Below are 12,136 nucleotides of genomic sequence, written 5' to 3'. Positions count from 1 at the left end.
GGCTACAAATAATCTAAAGCTTTCATTCCAGATGCTCATCATGGAGGCCCAGAGACCATGCCTGGAGGAGTCTGTACACAGTATATGCAAAGACTCAAAGTCCTCCATGTTGCCCAATTTGGAATAAATGCCTCCAACTCAGGGCTATCGAGAGACACAGCTGGGCCCGGGGCAGAACCGGACCGCTGCACCGCCCCCTACCCCAAATTGCACCGCTGCTCCCTCCCTCCCCTTACCTTTATGCCTGCCTTCTCCCACGGTCTGTCCTCTCCTGCTCGTGCTTGGAGTCGTGACCTGGATAATTGCATTAATGCGATATTGCACTAATGCAATCATCCAGGTCCTGGGCGGCACAGAGGAGCAGGAGAGACTGACCCGGGCCCCGTCTGCACAAGCCTTGAACACTTATGATTTAAACAGTTTTTATTGAACAAATAAAGAGTTTTCAATGTACAAAACAAGGTTAACCCTCTCCTAACTCCCTTCCCCCCTCCCGTACTCAAAATCAAGTAATGTCAATGTTGTAATATCAGCAAAAATGAAAGCCAGCATGGCAGAACACATATCATACAAAATACGAAAACCACCAAGTGTGGAGAGTCTGGGCCCTTATATTTTCCCACTAGTTAAGGGCAATATGACAAACGACGAGCAGGAGAAACGCTTAATGAACACCCTCAACCCCACCCCAAAGTCTATTACTACTAATCATTTCTACAGCGCTACTAGACATACACAGCACTGTACACATTGTATGCAGGTACTTTCTCTGTCCCTAGAGGACTCACAATCTAAGTTTTTGTACCTGGGACAATGGAGGGTTAAGTGATTTGCCCAAGGTCACAATGAGCTACAGTTGGAATCCAACCCAGGTTGCCAGGATCAAAGCCCACTGCACTAACCATTAGGCTAGCCCCCCCCCCCCTTTGGCAGCATCATTAAGGCAGCAACGCTAGAATGGCTTTATGTTGTCGGTTATAGATTCAGCTCATTAACTATTAAGGTTCATGCTCGTGGTGGTAAAGATTAACTCCCCAAATTGACCAACATCTCTTCTTAAGCTTAAGAGTGAAGCAAGCGTCCCGAGTTTCCATAACCATAAGATTAAGGAACACATTTTCCAATGACCAAAAGTTGGTAAGTGATCTAAAACCCAGTATTGCAAGAAACATTTTTTTACTAATTATACAAGCTTTATAAACCAAAGTGCGTTCAAACCGAGTAAGCGATCCACCAAGTTCTAGTTTCAACTAACAGAATGGCCAATGGAGATGGAATGATGTTTTCCCCAATAATGTCTCTAAGAAAACATAATAATCTATTCCAATATCTCTGAACCAAGGGGCATAACCAGAATGCATGGGTCAGAGTACTATCCTGTTCGCCACATTCAAAACATGCAGTACAACTAGCATAATAGGCTTGCTTCTGGGAAAAAAAGGAATTAGTAAGTATGAGAAATTGGCACTCTCTGTGAATGGCATTATGTATCATAAACGGAATATGTTTTATAGCTAGTAATAAGTCATCCCCCTTTAGGCTAACCCCAAGCTCCTCATTCCATTTCCGTATGACAGGATCAAAGTTCTTCTTTGGTGAGATCTTATCAATGGTTTAAAGACCAGACACCGAGCCTTGTCCAGGATACGAGCCAGGCCCCTTGCAAGAGAACCCTTTAACAGCATATTGACATATCGAACACTTATGATTTTATATTTAAATCTTTTTATTAAAAGTATAAAAAGGAATAATATTCTGTACAAATGTTTAAGTCACAAATAGAAAATAACATCAAAGAACTGAAATAACCTCTCTCCTGCCACCCTCTACCCTTCCAACAACAACTAACTAGTAGACCACGCTGATAGGTGAAGATACCTTGAATACAACATTTTTTTTTCAAGTGGTAAAACATCTATTAGACACCACAGAGGTGACGGATAATTCTTGTGAAATTCCACCTTCCACAAATCAATTATTACTAATATTCAAACTCAATTCAAGGAAAATATAGAAGAGTTTTTAGTACCGTTACATAATCAGGAACCCGATCTAATTCCAGTGGATAGGTTATGAAGTAGTTTTCAGACTGTCTAATGGAAGATATGAATTGATAAATAAAATTTCTAGATCACACCATCAATTAGACAAATGTCCTACTCAATTTATTACACTACAAAAAAATTATTATATTCCGCCTATGCAGCTTCCAGAAATCATGAGACCAGACATCTTCTGGGATAATTATCACAGACAACAATTTTAAGAGCCAACATCAAACACCTGATATTTTTAAAAATAAGCCTTTAGTAACTTTCTAAACAGATAAATTCTGTAGTTTCCTAATTTGATATGGAATCACATTCCAAACAGTTGATGCCAGATAAGGGAACCCCATAGAAAACATTCTATTCAAACAAACTCCCCTTGGGTTTGGATAGTGTAAAGATAAGGTATCACCATATAGTACTAGAGACTTAATACTCCATGAGTAACAGACCCAATCTAGCATATTGTGGGGCATATCCTTGTAAAATAAATCATTGTACACAATTTAACTGGCAACCAATGAAGTCTTGCAAAGATAGGAAACACTGTCATTTTTATGGGCAGAAAAATTAAGCAAAGCAGCAATAAGATTTCTAGCTGAAGGTTTTAGCTATTTGAAACTCAGTGGGCTTTCTTGCTAATAAAATGTTTTAAAAAATAATCACAGTTCCCTGCTAAGAAGAATTCCTATGCTAAACCTGGTCCTGGAGGCACCCCTGCCAGTCAGGTTTTCAGGATATCCACGATGAATATTTATGAATAGATTTGCATGCAGTGGAGGCAGTGCATGCAAATCTCTCTCATGACGGCGGCAGTGGGTGGGGAGGAGCAGGGCGGCAAGGAACAAAATGTGCCCCCCCAACTTGGGCTCTGGCCCCCTCCCACCTCGAGGTCTGGCTACGCCCCTGCTTCAGTCTCTTCATAACCATTTCAAAGTATAGATTGAATGCACTGTGAGAAAAACCTCACTCATTGACCTTCAATTTCACCTATTGGGATGGTACATGTCACTTTTCTGGATGGGTCATCCTTGGCATCTCTAACAAATGTAGAAAAAATTATTTTATTTTATATTTATTGATTGGAATATATCAGTTTTTAGAATGTGCATCTCCTAGAACTAGTTTTACACATGGCTAGGACTCGTGAGAAAAATCTCACTCATTTGGCCTTCAATCTCCAGCATTGCGATGGGCCACCCTTGGCGTCTCTGCTCTTAGTCACCTAGGCACACAACACCCCCAACTATACTGTTCTCAAACAGTTTTTACACTTTTAAACGTTTTCTGTAATTTTCACACCACAGAGACACCCCTACACACATCTACATTCTGTCAAGATTTCTGCTCCTATGCCCTACTCACTGTTCAGCCATTGCTGTGTCAGTGAGGACTCAGCTTGCATCACGTGACACCCCCACCCCCCCACCAGCCAATCAGCAGTCAATTCATGGAAATTACATTTTTTTCCCGACAGAATTTAAAACTTTTACTGTAACAATTTCCCTTTTGAAAATGTGCTTTCTCATAGAGTTTAATGGGGAAAATCAGTTTCAACAATTTTTCCACAGAAATCCATTAAATTTAAATAAAATTCACACAAACTTTACATCAAGTATGTACCAATCCAACCATATGATTAAATTTTTAAAATGTTCACAATTACAGATGTTACGTAATTTTTCTCCAAAAAATAAGCAAAATTCCCAAAAAACCATAACACGTCCTTCCAGAAAAATGAAATACAACCCCAGAGATTTACGCAAGCAATCACGCTACCAAATGAGCCTCCGAAACTATGTATTTTTGAACTGCAACCAAACCATCAAGTTTACCATTTAAAATGATTTTTAATGCCAATAGACCCCTACGACCCACTTAATGGAGACCCCAGGAGATCCACACAAAAAATAATTTTTAAAAATTAGCCCTGGGAACCCCAGCCCCATGGCACCTAAAAGTACCCAAAAAATATTAATTAAAATCTGAGGTTGAGGGACACCTTACCTGGTCTCAAAGAAGCTCTGCAGGTTACCCCTACCCTCCAATACAGTCCAAAGTGACCCCCTCCGATGCTTAGGGGCAGCTTGCCAGATAAGCTAAAAAAATGTAGGCCCTAGCTTCAAGTGCTCCAGCGGCCTATGCCCTTTCCGAATCCCTGCTCACCCCAGCTTCATTCTGCTACTAAGCGGCAACACAGAAAGTTGCGCCTGCCTCCACCAAAACCATCTCAGATGCAAAACTGGCCTCCAATGATAAAAATGAGTCAAAAAACAGCCCAACGAGGATCGGGACTGCCACAGCCACCCCAGCCAGGTAAATGGGGTTTTCCCCCCTAAATCCTTTTCACTGCTATAATCCCTGTTCTTGTAAAATAGACTTGGGGGGCCGGTTGAAGACTCTTGTGACTCAATTCACATGAAATCCCATTGCATAAAAGCTCGAGTCTTTACCAGGTTCCCAGAAAGGGGCTTGTGAACAGACAGGTCTGCTGCAGCTTTCTTCACCGAGCCACAAGATCAATACCCAGAGCTAGCAAAAACCAGTCCTAGTGCTTCTACTGATGTTTACAACACAGTTTATCTAAGAACAAAGTATCCCCAAAACAAGCAGCTTGTGCAGTACACAGCACTGCCCTGGCATGCTGCTAAACTTCAAATAATAGAAGATTTCAGACAGGAAAACCAGCCAGAGAGACGGCCACCGACTCCTTCAAGAGCTGCAATCCCACTCTAATCACAAAATGAAAAACTCCTGCTTATATGTACACATACACTAGGGAACATTCAGGGGTATGTTTACTAAGGTGCATCAGCGTTCTTAACGCGCCTTTAAAGTTAAGGTGCGTTAAACGCTAACACGCCTATACATTTCTATGGGCTCATTAGAGCTTAATGCGCATTAACCATCAACGCGTGTTAACAAAAAAACTCCCACCGAGCAGCTCCCCTTCTCCTCGCGCTGCTGCAGTAACCTGGAAGTCAGTGGGGTTTTGCCCCGAGCTGGTGAATGGAAGAACCCCGCCAACTTCCGTGTTACTGCAGCAGCGTGAGGAAGGTGCAGCTTGGCAGGGAATTCCTTTGGCTGGCAGGGCTTCTGCATCCCCGCCAGTCCTTTAACAGGTGCAGTGCAGGACTGGAGGGGGCCTGAGCTCAAAGTGAGGGAGAGGGGCTGACCTCTAGTGGCTACACCACCAAGATACAATATTTATGTTCCTTGAGGGAGCTCCAGAAAATAATCATTACAGTAAGAGTTGAACCTGTGCCCCTTAGTTTACAGTACACTGCACTACTCCTCTATCCTGCTTGCTGCTTTGCTCAAAACGGCCAGGATACCTGGAGATGAAAAAGACTAGTTTTCCTTTTCAAATTCACTTTCAAGGGAGAGGGAAGGGGACAACTACTGAGGGATTAAGAAGGGATCATAGCTTAATCCCTCCAGTAGTTAGCTGCTCAATCAGAGCACCTTTTTGTAATTGGAGTGACCGAAACAGGTCTATTAAAAAAACATCCTTTTTAGACTTGGATGTTTCTTCCCACTCCATTATCGCCATTTGAAATCCTACATAAGAATAGCCATACTGGGTCAGACCAATGGTCCACCTAGACCAGTATTTTGTTTCCAACAGTGGCCAATTCAGGTCACGTGTACCTGGCAGAAACCCAAAAAGTAGCAACGTTGCATGTTACCAACCCAAGGGCAAGCAGTGGCTTCCCCATATCTATTTCAATAGCAGACTGTGGACTTTTCCTCCAGGAACTTGTCCAAATTTTTTTAAAACCCAGATATGCTAACTTCAGATACCACATCCTCTGACGAGTTCCAGAGCTTAACTATTCAGAGAGAAAAAAATACTTCCTCCTAGTATTTGTACTTTTTGAAAGAGTAAAAAAAAATTCACTTCTAATTGTTCTACACCACTCATGATTGCCTACATAATCCTATCTCCCTTCAGCCATCTCTTTTCCAAGCTGAAGAGTCCTAACATCTTTAGCCTTTCCTCGTATGAGAGGAGTTCCATCCCCTTTATCATTTTGGCCGCTCTTCTTTGAACCTTTTCTAATTTCCCTTTGAGATGCTGCAACAAGAATTGAACAAAATACTCGAGGTGAGGTCACACTATGGAGAGATACTGAGGCATTATAATATTTTAGTTCTTATTACCATCCCGTTCCTAATAAGTTCTAGCATCCTTTTTGCTTTTTTTCGGCCGCCACCACACACTGGGCAGATATCAGCATACTGTCCACAATAACACCTAGATTTTTTTCTTGGGTGCCAACTCCCCAGGTGGACCCTAGCATCAGGTAACTATGGATTTGGATTATTCTTTCTAATGTGCATCACTTTGCATTTGTCCACATTAGATTTTATCTGCCATTTGGATGCCCAGCATTCCAATTTCCTAAGGTCTTCCTGCAATTTTTCACAGTCTGCATGTGTTTTAACAACTTTGAATAGTTTTGTGTCAACTGCAAATTTAATCACCTCAATTGTTGTTCTGATTTCCAGATCACTTATAAATAGTACCGGTCCCAGTACAGATCCCTCCAGCACTCCACTATTCATCCTCCTCCATTGAGAAAAATTGCCATTTAACCCTACCCTGGCCACTGTTGGAAACAGAATGTTGGGTTCGATGGACCTTTGGTCTTTCCCAATATGGCAATACTTATGTACTTAGTTTGTTTGCATCCCTAATTTCCTTTAACATTTCTGCATCCGTCTGTTCATCCTGGCCAAGCGGACGGTAGTACACTTCTATCACAGTGCTCTGATTGTATGGGCAAAATACTGGAGGTCATTTAAATGAAGAATGTATATTGTCCAGTACGATCATTGGTCATACTGTGTTGTTGGGTGAAGGGTTTACGTTTCATCACTGGGGTAGGCCTTTTTGAAAAGGGTGGTTTTTAGTGATTTCCTGAAGTTTAGGTGGTCATGGATTGTTTTTACAGCTTTAGGGAGCCCGTTCCATAGTTGTGTGCTTATGTAGGAGAAGCCGGATGCTTAAGTTGTTGTGTATTTAAGTCCTTTGCAGTTTGTAGATTTCATCAAGGAATTTTACCTCCCTAGCGTGCCCCGATGTTACATTTACCCAATCAATATCGGGGTAATTGAAATCACCCATTATTATTGTGTTGCCTAGTTTGTTTGCATCCCTAATTTCCTTTAACATTTCTGCATCCATCTGTTCATCCTGGCCAGGCGGACGGTAGTACACTCCTATCACAGTGCTACGATTGTATGTGCAAAATACCAGAGGTCATTTAAATGAGCTCTACGGTATTCCTTGCAGCAGACCCCCCTCTGATCATCTGCACTGGGTAAATGCAGGTGCTAGTGACTTCTAGCACCCACATTTACTTTTGATCATCAGGTCCTAAGTGCAGGAGTGTTGGACGATTTTTTAGGTTCCTGCGAGGCAAGCTCAAGTGTTGCTGGTAGCGTGTCTGTTTGTAGTACCCCAAGCCCGTTTATGAGGATTCCACAGTGGGAGCTAAAGCTAAGAATTATTTCTTTGTATGTCCACACCTTTTCTAGAGATGATCCAGAGCTCCTCTGCAATACAATAGCCAGACTGTTAGTCCTAATATTAAACAAACGTCTTGACTGTGTTCAGGGAGACAGAGTTTCCGTTGGGTTTAGCACCCGCAGTATTTTTGAAAACTTGGCTCCTAGGCATATTTTCAAAGCACTTAGCCTTCCAAAGTTCCATAGGTTTCTATAGAACTTTGGAAGGCTAAGTGCTTTGAAAATATGCCTCAGTGTACAGCTCTGCTCGTCAACCTGTGCACATTCCCAGTGCAGGGTTACGGCACAAAGTTGCCTTTGCAGTCTGCACCATAGCCGCTGTTCTCTCTTTCATCTTTACTACCGTTGTATAACAGACAATCCACTTCGACTTTACTTTCTTTGCTCCAGACCATTAGACGCCGCATACTCAACACATTCGGTGTGGGATATCAATGCTTCAACCCCAAATCGTTTCAATATTTCAGCTCTGATTCCTGGGGCGTCACCTACAGCTCTAGCCCGCTAACAGCCTAATGCACTAAAGGCCACTCCACTGACTCCATCCCATACATGCCATTTACATTAATCTCTAAGAGGCTCGGTTACAACGCCCCCCGAGAAACACACACACATCCCATTTCCTCCCCCCCAAAAAGCTCCGATACGTGCAAAAAAGGCAAATGAAAAAATAATTGTGTACGTACGCTGAGACAGTTGTGCCACTCAGAACCTGGGCAGTCATGACTTGCTTCAGCCTGCTACCACCTGCACCTACTTTAGCCACGAACGCACCGATCTTGCAGTCCCAGCAGCAACCAGCAACCTTACCCTCGTGGACGGCGGTTCACAGCTACGCAAACCGCGTTGCGCCGTACGTCGCGTTCCGCGCTTGAGAGTGGGCAGGGCAGAGACGTCGGCTCCTCCTTCCAGTTTCCGGGGCGGTTCTGACGTGAGAGTGGAAGAGCCAATCCAAGGCTTTCCCTGGGGAGGGGGCGGGGGCATATTCTCCTGCTTTCGAGTTGCTTGCTTTCTCTTGCTTAAAGTCTAAGATTCGCTGCGGCTTGCACTGCAGCAAAGCGGAAGTTATGTGTATGAGTTTGTTTGGCGTAATTTATGGATGCAAGCAACCTACCTGAGTCCATGTGGGTGACCTTCGGCCTTTCCTATTCTAGAAGGACGTCCAGACGAAGAGGAACCAGTGTTGTTTTGAAGGGTGATGGTCAATAACTAACCGCCGTGAAATGTAACACAAGTCAAGTGTGACAGTGAAGAGAGATCCCAGATGTTCATATTACTAACACAAGAAATAATAATGTTGCAGATACAAGAAACTGGATTTTGACATTGCAATTTGCATACGAGTTTTCAAATTAATACATAGGATGGTTAGAACAGGGAGAGAAAAAATATATCCATAAAAGTGATAAAACAACGTGATGCCTCCACATTGAGCCTGCTAATATGTGGGAAAATGCGGGATACAAATGTTACAAATAAATAAAATGCCTCCTAAACGTATAGAAGCCATAGATCTGAGTGGAGGAGTTGGCTAATCATTAGTGCAATGGCCTAAAAGAACCAGGAGAACTAGGTTCAGTTCTGACAGCAGCTCCTTGTGAATCAAGACAAGTCACTTAACCCTCCATTGCCCCAGATATAAACTACCTACCTGTATAGAATAAGAACATAAGAGTAGCCATACTGGGTCAGACCAATTGTCATTCTAGCCCAGTATACTGTTTTCAACAGTGGCCAATCCAGGTGACAACTACCTGGCAAAATCCCAAATCGTGGCAACATTCCATGCTACAAATCCCAGGGCAAGCAGCTGTTTCCGCATGTCTGTCTCAATAACAGACTATGGACTTTTCCTCCAGGAACTTGTCCAAACCATTTTTAAACCTAGCTACACTAACTGCTTTTATAGCAATGAGTTCCAGAGCTTAACTATTCGTTCAGTGAAAGATTATTTTCTCCTATTTGTCTTAAAAGTATTTCCATGTAACTTCCTTGAATGTCCCCTAGTCTTTGTACTTTTGGAACAAGTAACAAATCAATTTACTTCTATTCATTCTACACCACTCAGGATTTTGTAGACCTCATTCATATCACCCTTTATCCGTCTTTTCCAAGCTGAAGAGCCTTAATCTCTTTAGCTTTTCCTCATACAAGAGGAGTTCCATCCCCTTTATCATTTTAGTCGCTCTGCTTTGAACCTTTTCTAATTCTGCTATATCTTTTTTGAGATACAGCGACCAGAACTGAACACAATACTCAAGGCGAGGTCGCAACATGGAGTGAAACAGAGGCATTATCGGTCTTATTCACTGTCCCTTTCCTAATAATTCCTAGCATCCTCTTTGCTTTTTTGGCTGCCACCGCACACTGAGCAGATTTCGGTGTATTATCTACAATGACACCTAGATCTTTTTCTTGAGTGCTTACCCCCAAGGTGGACCCTAGCATCAGATAGCTATGATTCGAACTATTCTTTCCAATGTGCATCACCTTGCATTTGTTCACATTAAATTTCATCTGCCATTTGGATGCCCAGTCTTCCAATTTCCTAAGGTCTTCCTGTAATACTTCACTGTCTGCTCGTGTTTTAACAATCTTGAATAGTTTTATGTCATCTACAAATTTAATCTCCTCACTACAGATCCTTGTGGCATTCCACTGTTCACCCTCCTCCATTGAGAGAAATGGCCATTTAACCATACCCTCTGTTTTCTGTCCAATAACCAATTCCTAATCCACACCAGAACTTTGCTTCCTATTGCATGACTGTTTAACTTTCTCAGGAGTTTCTAATGAGGAACTTTATTAAAAGCTTTCTGAAAACTAGATACACTACATCAACCGGCTCACCTTTATTCACGCCTTTAAAGAAATAAAGCAAATTGGTGAGGCAACACTTCCCTTGGCTGAATCCATGCTGACTCTGTCCCATTAAACCATGTTTCTCTATGTGTTCCATAAATATATTCTTTATAATAGTTTCCACTATTTTGCCCAGCACTGACATCAGGCTTACCAGTCTGTAATTTCCCGAATCACCCCTAAACCCTTTTTAAAAATTGGCATCACATTGGCCACCCTTCAATCTTCAGGTACTATGGATAATTTTAATGACAGTTTACATATTACTAACAGCAGATCAGCAATTTCATGCTTGAGTTCTTTGAGTACTCTTGGATGTATGCCATCCGGTCCAGGTGATTTACTACTCTTTAATTTGTCAGTTTGGTTCAGTACATCTTCCAGGTTCACCAATACCTAAGGATTCAAAGAAAAAAACAAGTGACATAACCAACTACCGCCTGGTAGCATCTATCCCTCTGGCAATCAAACTAATGGAAAGTATGTTAACCAAGCAGCTTACCGACTACTTAAACAAATTCTCAATACTACACGAATCACAATCAGGATTTCGATCCGACCATAGCACCAAAACTGTACTAATCACTCTTCTAACGAAATTCAAACAAGCAATTGCAACTGTGTACTTCTCCTACAATTTGACATGTCCAGCGCGTTCGACATGGTAAGCCTAGAATACTTTGGGATTGGAGGATACTTACTTAGTTGGTTCAAAGGCTTCCTAACCACAAGAACATACCAAGTGATATCAAATTCGAATACATCAGCACCATGGAAACCAGAATGTGGCGTACCCCAAGGATCACCACTTTCACCGACCCTTTTCAACCTAATGATGACACCTCTGGCCAAATCCCTATCCAACCAAGGCCTTAATCCCTACATCTACACAGATGTCACAATCTACATCCCGTTCAAACATGATCTAACAGAAATCACAAATGAAATCAATCACAGCCTCCAAATCATGAACTCATGGGCGGATGCGTTTCAATTAAAACAACACAGAAAAAACACAATGTCTCATCCTCTCATTACAACACAACACGAGCAAACCCGCCACTATAAACACCCCAAACTATACCCTTCCGGTTTCAGATAGCCTGAAAATACTTGGAGTTACAATTGACCGAAATCTCACACTAGAAAGTCATGCGAAAAATACAACAAAGAAAATGTTTCATTCAATGTGGAAAGACAAAAGAGTAAAACCTTTCTTCCCAGGGGAAATATTTCGTAGCCTGGAACAATCAATGGAGCTAAGTCACCTAGATTACTGCAATGCAATCTATGCCAGATGCAAAGAACAAATTATTAAGAAACTCCAAACTGCCCAAAACACAGCTGCCAGACTCATATTCGGAAAAACAAAATATGAAAGCGCCAAACCCCTAAGAGAAAAACTACACTGGCTCCCACTTAACGTATTACGTTCAAAATCTGCACTCTGGTTCATAAAATCATTTACGGTGAGGCCCTGGTCTATATGTCAGACCTCATAGACTTACCACCCAGGAACAGTAAAAGATCAGCATTCACATTCCTGAACCTCCACTACCCCAGCTGCAAAGGACTAAAATATAAATTAACATATGCATCCAGCTTCTCCTACATAAGCACGCAGCTATGGAATGCATTACCACTCGCCGTGAAAACAATGCGTGACCTAACTAACTTTAGGAGATCACTGA

General features: G+C 42.1%; 1 protein-coding gene across 1 annotated transcript in view; it reads right to left on the bottom strand.

The window, feature by feature from the left end:
• The window catches only part of MTHFD1 (methylenetetrahydrofolate dehydrogenase, cyclohydrolase and formyltetrahydrofolate synthetase 1), a 150,972-nt gene extending 142,545 nt beyond the window's left edge, over positions 1-8,427 (bottom strand). Inside the window, exon 1 of the mRNA XM_030214776.1 lies at positions 8,270-8,427. Coding sequence (XP_030070636.1) covers positions 8,270-8,307 — 38 coding nt within the window. The 5' untranslated portion in view covers positions 8,308-8,427. The remainder of the gene's footprint in view (positions 1-8,269) is intronic.
• Between the last annotated feature and the right edge of the window lie 3,709 nt (positions 8,428-12,136).

Source organism: Microcaecilia unicolor, chromosome 9 (genome assembly GCF_901765095.1).
Source record: "Microcaecilia unicolor chromosome 9, aMicUni1.1, whole genome shotgun sequence".
NCBI classification, from domain to species: Eukaryota; Metazoa; Chordata; class Amphibia; order Gymnophiona; family Siphonopidae; genus Microcaecilia; species Microcaecilia unicolor.
Note: the sequence above shows the minus strand (reverse complement) of the source record. Positions and strands in the feature narration are given on the sequence as shown.